The 12,672-nt window shown below is 36.3% G+C and overlaps 1 protein-coding gene across 13 annotated transcripts in view; it reads right to left on the reverse strand.

Annotated features, from left to right (window-relative positions):
• Positions 1–12,672, reverse strand: part of DOCK9 (dedicator of cytokinesis 9) — a 113,529-nt gene that overhangs the window by 79,569 nt on the left and 21,288 nt on the right. For 2 of the 13 annotated variants that reach the window (XM_017821085.1, XM_017821076.1), the window contains exon 1: positions 3,753–3,988. The exons of 10 other annotated variants lie outside the window; for them this stretch is intronic. In XM_017821085.1, coding sequence (XP_017676574.1) covers positions 3,753–3,866 — 114 coding nt within the window. In that variant the 5' untranslated portion in view covers positions 3,867–3,988. Of the gene's footprint in view, positions 1–3,752; positions 3,989–12,672 lie in introns of those variants that run through there. One more of the 13 variants, XM_017821080.1, reaches the window with a different exon arrangement.

Consider the following 12,672-nt stretch of genomic DNA (forward strand, 5'->3'; position numbering starts at 1 on the left):
TTATAGAATCTAAAGCTCACTGTAGCCTAGGTCTTGAATACAGATCTCTCCTGTTTAGTCAGTAAGGTACCTGATCGGCAGAAATATGACTTATGTAAAAATTTATGAAGAATTTGCTTCCTCACGTTTCTCCTAAATGTTACTCACTGCTTTGTTAGTCGTTCGTCAGATTCAAAAGGAAGAGGATGTTTTATCAGTTTGAACCAGATACAAAAACAGAAAACAATAAACAGCATGCTGATACTGGCATTTAGCCAAACATAAAACAGTGCAAGGAAGCAGATTCTCTCTCAGGCTCTTCTATACTAAAGAAAAAAACATCTGGCCTATTATTTCATGTAATATCAGAGAAAATATGTTGGGTAGTTATAGTATTGTTGAATATGATTTATGGACCAGCTGACACAGATAAAACTCAGCCCAGTCAAAACCGCAACATCGAGTTTATAGGTACTAAAAGTCAGTCTTTCAAACAAGGCTTAACTTTTCCTTATGATGTGCAGCCAATGGCATTTTTATTTCTGTAATCTAGGAAAATGCTAAGAGCATATGGCTTTATGGGGTCCAGCACTCGAGCCAGCCAATGCTATATTTTTTGGAACATAAAAGAGCAAATTATCTGCCATACCACTTTGGTTCTTCCCTGAGTATTATAAGCACAGAAACTTATCAGAAATAAGAAGTATTTCAAAAAAGCAGTCATGACACCCACACAGTAACCAGAATCTGCCATATTATAGTTAATCTGCCAGAATACAGTTCATATATTTGGACGAGCAGTGTCAAAATTCATCGTTGAATTAAGAAATTTTAAGTTAAGAGTTCAATGATTGCCTCCATTACATATTACAGGAAAAAAAACCCATAGTACATTTTTCTTGTATGCTTAAATTGAGAGAAATGTTATCTTTCAATTGTCATCTCAGAAAGCAAAAGATGGTCAGGCTAAGCACACTGAATATTGTTAGCCACCTGCTACAAAACATCATTTACCTTATAAAAACATATTTAGCATATACACCTGCAAATTAACAAGTTCCCATAAAGAGTAAAGTGGAGCTACAGGCACTAGCAGGAAACAGCATAAAAATAGATGAATAGGTGTTATGTATTGCTCAACACTGGCCTGAGGCAAGCCACTGTGGAAAAACAATAAGATTATTTAATACTAAACATGGGTAACACCTCCCTATTATCTCATGTCAATAAACATAAAATCAATTGCCCAGGTTGAGGTTTTAAAAATTAATTGAAAAAATTATTTGTATCCTAGAGCTTATTTTTAATTATTACATTTTACACTGCCAGCATGTCTCCAAGCAGAAAGATGACCTCCAAAAGATTCAACTTCGCAGAAACATCATCTGTTTTGATAAGCAGTTACTACTTCTGACTATCAAAGTGCAGTTGGACAGCACACATACTCATCTAGTCATTTCTACAACAGTTAGCACAACAGCAGTTCATCCTAAGCAGGGTTTTGAGGCACCACCTGAAAAATCTAAATGCTTTTTCCATGGGCTCTTCTTGCTTGTTAGCCTCAAAAGCAAAGTTATGACACAATCTAATTCAAATTGCAGGAAAACAAGAAAGCACATGTACTGACATACTGGCACTGAAAGCAGCAGAAGACTCCTTTTGTGAACCTACCCACCCAACCAGGAAAAGTTAATTCGGGCACAGCACTCAATCAAATAACATTGTTTCAATAACACATGGGATGCTTCCAGTTAGAAATACCAGGTTTCCTCCATACTCTAGAAGAGTATTCCCTCTCAGTGAACTACATTTAAATAATTAAATGAATATGACAAAAAAACCTGTTGCTTCCTTGAAGTTCTGACCACTGATTCTCTCTCATCTTTAAAAAGAATACTCAAAAAACTCGAGCACTAGGTAAATCACATTATAATTGCCCACATAAAAGGAATACATGCACACCTGAAAGAATATTTTAGGGAATAGCTGGTGAGAAGTATTACTAGAGCAAATTAGAAGCCTACTGTTCCATATGCTTTTGAGGAGTGCTATCTAATCCAGGTTTCTAATCCAGAAAACAAGAAGTTTAGATTTTGTTACAGCAACTAGCAATGCTACCAGTCTTACTTATTACCTTACTGCACCCTGTACCAGTGACAAGACACCTATTTTCAGTGTGGCAGTAAAAATGTAATGCAATGTCACAATTCAATGAAAGAAAAATGGACTCAAATGCCAGTGTTAAACAAAACGTAGCACCCTACTTTTCACTTTGTGTCTGGCAGTGCACTTGTTGCAAATTGTCCTTGCACCACTTCATCTAGCTTTCCTCAATAACTAGACAAAAGGAGAAGCAAAAAAGGGAGGACAAACACTGGAGGTATAATATTCCATGAACATTAAATGTAGTAGTACTTGGAAAATTATAAGGAGGTAGTTCATAAATGGTTATAATAAACACAGTGTTGTTTCATACTTTTTTTTCAAGTAAGTACATATGCTTGCTGATTAGCTGCAGTACTCTAAGAATCTGCAGAAACACTAATATCCTCTCTGAGTATTCATGGGGGAATAAAAACAGTTCTAAATAAAGTTAAACATTCCAAAGGCAGGAAAGCACACAAGATTAGCTCATATTGTACTGATGAAGATCTGGACCAGAAATCAGAACACACCCATACAAAAAAATCCCACGTTTTACCAACAACTCTCTGAATACAATGAAACTAAAGAAAACAGTGTCAAGGAAAAGAAAGTTTGTCTTACTAGCACACATGTAAGCTTTCTGTTATATACAGTAATGATCCCCATACAGTTACAGATGAGTATTACTAAATATAAATGGCCAAAATGTTTTGCTTCAATTCTTAAATGCTTAGTGTGAAGCTCAAATAAGAGGGGGGACAGCATAATTTGAGGATCACAGCCCCACTAACTTCAACCACAGACAGATAAATGAAGAGGGGACCAGCAGCAGCAGCAATTAAGTATAAAATATTACTAAGTTAGAATTTTAGTAAGAACTATCAAAGCACTTCTTTCTACTGATATATAAGTTATTAGTTTAACAATTCTCCTCTGTTATTTGAAAAAGTTTATTGTCCTAGCTGGAGAGAGTCAGTAGATTCATTACAGCTCACTTATTATGTTCTCTTGCTGTACTTGAAGTTCCAACAGAACTGACTGTGTAGCAATATGTAAGAAAAAAAAGTTATTATTTGATTACTACCCCCATATACAAATATATTCCCTTTTCCCTCACTCGAAGCTATTTTAAAACTTTAAGTTCCTAAATAATGTGCAGTAAAGGCAATGAAAAACAGATCCTTTAACAGAAGTATTCATTAATTATTTAAAGAGTTCTTTGATAATTTAAGTAAACTTAAACTGCTACACACACATTTTAGAGACTTCAAATATATATTAACGGAAAAATATATAGAGGTGCTAGAAAGTATTTTAAAACATAAGTAGTTTTCATGCTAGGTTCAAAGAGGTGTACAACTATGCTAGACAGACTGAAAAGCAGCTAGTATGAAAACCAAGTTCCAAAGTCACACTCAAAGAGAACCAAAGATATGGCAAACCAGAACAGTAAAAATTAATTAAAAAGGTAAACAACACAGAAAGAATTAAACCTAAATCTTAAACATGAGTTATTCACAAGTAAGAGTGTTGGAGCTTCTCATTAGCGTCAGATTAAGCAGTTTTTCATTGATAAACAGAATTGGAATTATTAAAGGAAAGAGAGAGCTTATTTAAACAATTCTTACCAGCACTACCACAGGACTCTCTGCTTCCACTTCACAAGGACCTGCATCCTTGCCCTTCTGCGGAGATTCTATAGTAAGCTCTTTCTTAGGATTTCTGTTTGTTCTTGCCTGCATTCTTTGATTGAAAATACAAACAGCAGCAAAACCGTATGCTTTTTGGCATCAAAGTTATCGACATGCCAATAATCCAGTGAAAACAATAGCTTTTTCCCTGGCACAAGCAGCAGAAAGTACAGACTAGTCTAACTTCTCAGCTGCAGTTTGCTAAATCTGTTATGGTGGGAATGCATGACAGACAAAGGCCAGCCCCTACGCATGCTGTATTCCTCTGAGGAGAAGAAAAAAAAAAAAAAAGGTGGATCCACTTTAATGCCTTAAGGGTATGAGTCAAACACAAAAGGGAATGTGCGTTTCTCAAATGACCACGTAAAACAGTCCAAGTCTTGTACAGCACTCATAAAAGTCAAGGCTTCAGTAATTTAGAAGTATTTTTAGTGTAAGAATTAATCACTTTTTGACAACTGTGTCTCTTCAGAAGTATAAATCCCTAAGTATTTCTTTTTTGGATTTATTTACATTAATATCGCTTACTTGGGTACTATCAACAACCAGCTACTAACCAAGTACATTCTCCAGGATCAATGCCCCAAACAGATACACTGCTGTTTTTTGGGGCAAGGGTGGGGATGATCTTTTTATCTTAGTGCTAAGTCCATATTAAAAGTTCTAGCTTAACATCAAATTGCCCTCACAGTAAAAATCTTATATGCTCTACAAGGATACTAACTCTAAATAACATTCAAAAAACACCTTTACACCTCTAACTCTTAAGCACTTAACTCTTCAACTACCAGGTGTCTCCCTTGTCTTGTGAACAGTTTGCAAAAGCATCTCTTGGCCTGGAGATTCAGGGGTACACAGTGCTTTGTGCAAGTTCCTGTCCTTAGCTACAACATAAACTCAAGTCATGCCTCAAATCTGCTTTTGAAATCCAATCTACTCTTCTACTATACTGTTACTTACAGGCACTGTTCAGTGCACACATACACACACTAGCCAAATAAGAAGCAGCAATTTTATTGGGATGATTTCTGTGCAATTCCTTACTGTAGTGCAAAGCAATTTTGTATGCAACCTAGCTGACATTTTTGGCAATTTTTAAGGTTTGACTAATCCAATTTACACACACACACACAGTAGTTTTAGCATATGACTGTATGCTAAATTCCTCCTGAAAGAAAAAAAAAAAAGTGAACTGTGACAAGAAGTTTTCTCCAGGTTTTGAGAGGAATATTTTGGTTTTCCCTTTGTTTCTTTTTAATACTAATGAGCTGCAACCTCCAACTACACAAACCTCAGTAGCTTTATTTACCAAGCAAAAATACATCTGAGAGAAAATTTAACCCCCCGGAGAAGCATACCCCTATTTTAGACTTTGTCCACTAAGGAACCAGACAGCTGTGGAAACTAAGCCACCACCTTCAATCAGTTCTCAATTCTGCTCCACTTCTTGGAACAGTTAGTTATCTCACTTCAATATAACTCATCTTAAATTTAACTTAGCATGAATTTTTATCTATTCTCTAATAGAAGAGAAAGTCACCTTAATCTGCAGAAAGTAAATGAAGTTGTGGAGAAACACAAATATCCTCTTCCAGTGCTAGTATTTTTAAGAAGACACAACTTCAGGTCTTCAGATCTAACATAAGATGCTGATATCCCTTTCTTTTCCCCTTCTCTCCACTCTCACACTTGCATAACATACTGCTGTTTCAACCTACCACACTCGTGAAATTGAGTCTGACCAAGAGTTTGCCCATCCCATCCACAATCCAAGCACATTTCTAATCAGTGCACTGAAAATAATAACATTTCAGTCAAGCCAATAATGATTTACTATGCTTCTATCTTTTTCTCTAGGTGATGTAAGTTCAATCCATTTACTTTTTAAGCTGCCTCTCCCATACATAGACACCAAATTCTAGAAAACAGTATACATAAAGTTTCTTTAAGAGTTAAGAAGGAAACCAGCAGTTTAGCCAGATTTACAAAACAGATCTTCCTGTGTAAAGTAAGGTAGACAATAGTTCAAGAACATTTAGTTACACTTTTTATTTTGCACCAGCCCCCTTTGTTTTCAGAAAACGGAAGCATGGAACAGCTTAAAACTAAATTACACCATTACTTGAGGATGCAGCTGCCAAACAGGAATTCGTTTCATTGAGATGGGCTGCAATTATACTCAACTGCAACCAGAAATGCACAACCTTATTATGATTAAGGCACTTGCAAACCCTTACACTAATGAAGACTTAAAAATATTATAAGCTTTAAATAGTATTTCTTTTGCTTAATTTAACAAAGGATTCTACTTCTTAACTGCAACATTGTTTTATCCTGGTCAGGTACTTCTCTTAAATGCATCTGGATAACTTTAGTTCAGTATAAATGTGATTCTCTTTCCCCAGCATTCTTCCTATTCTTCTCAAAATATGATGAGGGATAAAAAGAAAGGCAACAGGCTAACACTTCTATAACATCAGTTTAAAGACATAAAAGTTATTTGTCCTTACTGAACAACTAATGTAATTTCTCATTTGTATTTCACTAATACACATATATCATTAGAATCATAGAATTGACTGGGTTGGAAGGGACCTCTGAGATCATCAAGTCCAACTCTTGATCCACTACCACCGTAGTTACTAGACCATGGCACTAAGTGCCACATCCAGTCTCATCTTAAAAACCTCCAGGACTTTAACACATGTTGAAAATTTATCACCTTGTTATATGACCTGTAGTTTTAACTCCCTTAATTGCAATTGAAATAAAAACTTTATAAAAAAAAATACTTGACTTGTTGCATCAGGCAGCTAGTTACCCAAATAAGGATCAACAGATAATACAGGAAAGCAATGCACAAATAGAATGTCAACACATAAAAGTTATTTAATTGCACTTCCAACATACCTCCAAAAACTGCAGGAAATTACTAGCTAGAGACCTTTCTCCAAAATAACTCAGATTATTATGGAAACAATGCATTTCATCTTTTTACAAACACAACGGCTTGAAAGGCTTCACATGGTACTTTTAACAACAGTACTTTTCACAGCATTTCCAAGAGCCAAATAGTTGGCTCCCTTCTTGCATCATATACTCTTAAGGAATAGCCTATGTAATTAAAAAATTACAAAGGTAACAAAGTTCTTAGTATTTCTGGAATACCTCAGTGATTTATTCAGCCAATTTGCTGCCCAATAGAGAAGTTCCTCACATACACTCTCTTATTCCTCCAAATCACTTTTCATTCCAAGAACTTGCTTACCTAATGTAAAATACCACATAATGAAAAGTGAATGATAGTAAGAGAACAGATGGCATATGAGAATTTCCTCTGAACTTTAATGGAAGAAAGTATGACTACCCAGCCTCCCTGTAGGAACAAGCTAAAATCTGAGTAGTTTGGTTTAATGGCCTTTCTTTTGCTCCAAGTCCTACTTAAAAGCTGCAGCAAGATCACTAAACCTACCAGCTGTAATTACAGTCACCAAACTTGCCTCTGTTAGCCATTCTAGGGAAAGACTTGTCACTTCAACTACAGCAATTGGGAGGAGGAGGAAAGGAAGGAATATCATATTGCTGTAGGTTTGCATGTCCTGTATATGTGAAAATGGAAGGATTTGACATTATTTATTAAAACGTCTCTTTACTAAAGCATCTCTGAAAAATTAATTAAAAAATGAGAAGGATGGATAACTGGAGGGGGTTTGATGCTTTGTCTTGTTAGAGACTTGGAGATTGTTTTTTTTTTTTGGTTAGTTGGTTGGGTTTTGGGTTGGATTTTTAAGGCAGTAGCTCATCTGAAAACATAGACCCACTTCAGCGGAATGACAAGGATCATTAAAAGCCAGTATTTCTTGCTCTCATCTGTATTTCTACAAGATATTCCAGCACTACTCTCCCACACTTGGCAGCCTGCCTTGCAGCTGTATTAAAGGGTAACATTTCACAAGTCAGTGGAAGATTAGTGTTGCAGTTATACATATATTCATACTGCCAAGTTTCATAAGTGACCAACAGATACGCGCTTGCCCTGGAAGAATATATTCACAAGTTCAAGAGAAAGGCTGATAGCAGATGGAATGCAGATGCAATTCAACTGGCAATGCCCTGTCATCCACACTACACTCAGATGAAATAGAAAAAGTCACACAAAACTCAGTCAGGAAGACTCATTCCTCCTATGGCAAACACTGCAAACGTGTAATCTGCAGTCCCACCAATAAGGAGAACATTCTCAGTCAGAAACAGGGATGAAAAAAAGGAAAAACATAAGACACAGATATGAGTGTGTTACATATTATGCAACTTTTCATGTTGTAAACATTAGAGCTACAATACTCCCATTTTACTGACCTTCTTTTCATAAGTAGGTTGCATTGATTAAAAAGGTAACACCAATGTACAGGTTTGTATTACCATTCAAGAAGCTGGAATAAAAAAACTGATCTCCTTTTTTTAATAGCAGCATAAAGTTAAAGGATTCTCCCAGTGAGTGCTTCTATTGGGTCTACAGCGATTCTGTACAATGCATTTTTAAAAGCTCTTTATCTCATGGAAAAAACATGGCTAAAGTTGTTAACATCGACAAGGCACATCTCACTATTATTTCTCAACTAGACAGATATCTGATAGATAAGATACAGTACCTTAGTTTGGACATTCTCACAAATGTGACAAATACAAATTAAAATGAGTTTAAAATCACAGCAGAGCTAAACAAAATACAGATTAACTTAAGTCTTGTCCATGTCACCCATTTGCATACTGTTATCTATGAAGTATCAACTTGAGGTGCAGCTGCTTGACTCAACGGTGACCAATTCATTTCATACCATCTTAGTATACACCTATTTGTTTTCAGGGAAAACCTGACTTCCTTGTAGTCCCAGGGGAAAAACAAACAAACAAACAAACAAACACAAAACAAACAAAACCCCCACAAACCACACAGTAGAATTTGGTCAGTATAGGAGATTTTAAAACTGCTCTTCTGATTTTTACTATGGTTCTGACATAGTTAAATGTCCTCTCTTATAGAGAGAACATACACAAGCAGACTTTCTGTGAGCCAGAAAGATGGCTTTTTTCTCTAACTGGACAGGACTTTACAACTATCAGAAACTAACTCAACAGAACAGACACCAAATCAAAGACAAAAAGTGAACTAAATCTCCAAGTCTCAAGTTTTCTCAAATGAAAGCAGTTTTGTGCCAAGCAAGCCTGAGGGAGGAGTCTTCTCACAGTGTAGCATCAATTTTACATGACTTTTTCCAGGAGCAGTATGCTCCTAGAGAAGATTGTTAATTCAGTTCTATCCTCAGGCTGAAATAAGAGCGCATCTTTGTTTATCTCTAAACAGAAATATAAAACTGTCTTGGACTTCACACTGTAGAGTTTTAAGAATCAAGAACACTGCAAGGGTTAGCAGTTGGCTCCCAGCTTTGGGTCTTCAGCACAAAACAGACATGGACCTGTAGGAGTGGGTCCAGAGGAGGGTTACAAAGATGATCAGAGGGCTGGAGCACCTCTCCTATGAAGACAGGCTGAGAGAGTTGGGGTTGTTCAGTTGGAGAAGAGAAGGCTATGGAGAGACCTTACAGCATCTTTCAGTTCCTAAAGGGGGACTACAGGAGAGCTGGAAAGGGACTTTTTACAAGGGTATGTAGTGACAGGACAAGGGGGAATGTGTTTTAAACAGAAGGAGGGTAGGTTTAGATGAGATATTAGGAAAAAATTCTTTAGTCAAGAGGGTGGTGAGGCACTGGAACAAGTTGCCCAGAGAGACAGATTGCGGATGCTCCATCACTGAAAGTAAAGACCAGGCTGGCTGGGTCTTTAAGCAACCCGGTCTAGTGGAAGGTTCCCTGCCCAGGGCCAGCAGGGTTGGAATTTGATGATCTTTAAGGTCTCTTCCAATCCAAACTATTACATGATTCTACGATTTACTTCAATTGCATTTCGTTTCACGACAGAATAGGATACCTGCATCTACAGATGACTCAAATGAGCAATTCAGGCTGTTCTAAAGCTGTTCTAAATGGACGTATTAATTGGGAAAGAGGAGCAGAAAAGTCAACTCCTTTCTGTGTGCTCATTAAGTCTAGCCTTAAAATCCCCACCCATGCAGCTTCTCCACCACAGGTGTCATCTTCCCAACCCCCAAGACTGTATAAAGCTTTACAGAGTTTTTGGGAGTTTTTGTGGGGTTGGGGTTTTGGGGTTTGTTTTGGCAGGGTTTTTTTGGTTGATAGAGTTGTGCTGTTCTTGAGGGTTTTTTTAACTCTTAGACATTTTGGTTGCTTTCAACACAAGATATTCTGCTCCCCCAAGATTCCCTCCTGCTACACGGAAAGGGAGCATGTTTTCTACCTGGATGTAACCTAATGTCATGCTTTTGGGTTGGATATCTTTCTGTGGTAGTTCAACTTATATTGTCATGGATGAACAATGGTTTAGGCACGTAGGCTTGACCAACTATCCTCAAAATTTTATCCTCAGTCTTAAAGATTTTTTTCCTGAAGATACAATGCTTAATCTTATCTTTTGCATGCCAGTACACTGAGTGCCTGTCAACTTCTGCCTGATTGTTCTCTCATGCATCTTTCAAAGCAGTGTATTTGTAGGAACTATGCATTTGGTGAATATGTGTGGCAATTTCTCCTGCTGAGAGGGCAGAGCCTTCTTCCCAAAGGAATCTGATGAAAGGTCAAAACAAAAGAAGTCTAGATAAACCATCAAGAGATTTAGCCAAAACTACAAGTCAGCACATCAGACACCAGGTTTTTATTCAGCCAGAGCAGTAAGATGAAAGGAGATAAAAGAAGTGCTCTAATTCAAGTGACCCATGGAAAAAAACCATGCTAGTTAGATGCTGTACTCACACATATCTGTTTCTTCCTTATTAAGGGCCTAATGTGGTCTAATGCTCCAGTTGCTCCTGAATGAAAACCACTCATAATGCAGTTAAAAGTTGAAGCAAGTGAAATAACATGAGAGTGAAATAACAGACCAAGCCATCAAATTGTCTGCACACCATTACAGAATTGCTGCATGAGCTGTTTAAGCATATAAAGATAAAACAACTTCCAGTTACTCAGCAGAATTACTTTCTTAGATCTCTCTCCTTTATATATTTCTGCTTTATTTCTACTAAACTTTTCAACTGCATATAAACAGGTTGATATATATTTGCAAATTCAGACAGCAAAAACAGACCTTAATATAAGGCTTTTAGTAAATGAAAGTTTTAAGGTTTATTTTAAACACATCACATGTTAAATCGAGTCTTTTTTGAAAAATATCCATATATAATTTAATATTAATTTGAAATCAAAATATTTGCAACGTGAATGTGTTCTGTAGAGTTATTTCCAGAATGACATAGCTCACTGCTGTCATTAGTCAATCTTCCCACATGCCCAGACTTTGGTATATCTTCAAGATGTCACAGTTTATTAATAAACCAAATGACTCATGAGCAGCATAGGAAAAGCAGTCACAGAAGAACTCAGTAACACCTAATGATGACGATGCTGTCAAGTCAACAGGTGATACGAACTAAGAAACTGCAGTTACTAAAAGATAAGGTTAGCAGTCCTGTTTCCAGCAAATACCTACATCTCTCTTATTAAAAGCTGGATACACACTGTTTCAAAATGCCCTGCATTTCTTCTCAGAAATTGTGTAAGCACAATTTAAGTAACAGACATTTTCCACATCAGACTTACTAAATTAAAGGACTACTTAAAAATATTAGGCTCCATCTTGCACATGCTACAGCTACCATACTACCTTAAGTAGGTTTAGCAAATTACTAGGTTCTAAAGCTTAATAAGAGAACTGGCAGCATTGAATAGGCCATTAGAAGCAAATCAAGTGGAAAACATTTCAAGCACGGAAAAAAACAAGTTGCTTTCTGCAATTCTCAGACAAATACATATAAAAAAAAAAATGTCCTTCAGCCCACTTTGTCTCACTTCAGAATTTTCTAGCTCTTCCATCTGTGCTCCCAGCACACTCATCTAGCCTCCTCCTTTACTGAATACTTCAAGGGGCTTGTTAGCAAACCTCAAACTTTTCAAATGTTGCTAGTTTTATTGCCATCACATCATTCTCCCTTGCCCATTTTCCATCTTTGTCTACCACCCAAAACAGCTGTTTATGCTCTAACTCACACATTACCATTTTACTCGAAGATGGTCATTGGTCATACAATGGTTACCAAAAAAAAAAAATCTGATTTGAATATAAAAATAAAGGCCATGAAAAAACCTCCTAACTCTAAGATATTGCAACACAGCAGATATAACATGTAATATGCTGAAAATGGATTAAAAAAATCATAAAGAAATTAAAACAAACTACGCAATGTAGATAAGCACACAAGCTAGTATTCTGAAACTGTATTCTTCAACTTACTACAAAATTAGGCAAATTAAAATGCTTTCTGAACATTAGCCAAAAATTAATACACCCAAATTGGACATTTGGAAAAATACATTTTCATTAATTTTGATGCAACTTTTAATAGCATCTCAAACTAAATCTATAATCTTTTATTAAAATAACAATGATCTTTATCCATGTGGACCTAAAGACCCTAAGATATCCTGTGTTTTAGCAATATAAATTGACAGGTTAGAAACATTCCTAAAGCTAAAATACAGCATTTTCATTGCAAGTTTGAATGACATGGGATGGACAGAAAAAAACTGTATTTCTGAGAAGACATTCTCACACAGGTTTTATTGTATCTTTCCTTCAAGCAATCAAAAGAGCAGGCCTGCTTAAGATAGAACCATAATTAGATTTAACTAGACTTAAGATATAGCCTACTGACCTCTGGGTTACA

The sequence above is a fragment of the Lepidothrix coronata genome, unplaced genomic scaffold, assembly GCF_001604755.1.
Source record: "Lepidothrix coronata isolate B3197 unplaced genomic scaffold, Lepidothrix_coronata-1.0 Scaffold88, whole genome shotgun sequence".
NCBI lineage: Eukaryota > Metazoa > Chordata > Aves > Passeriformes > Pipridae > Lepidothrix > Lepidothrix coronata.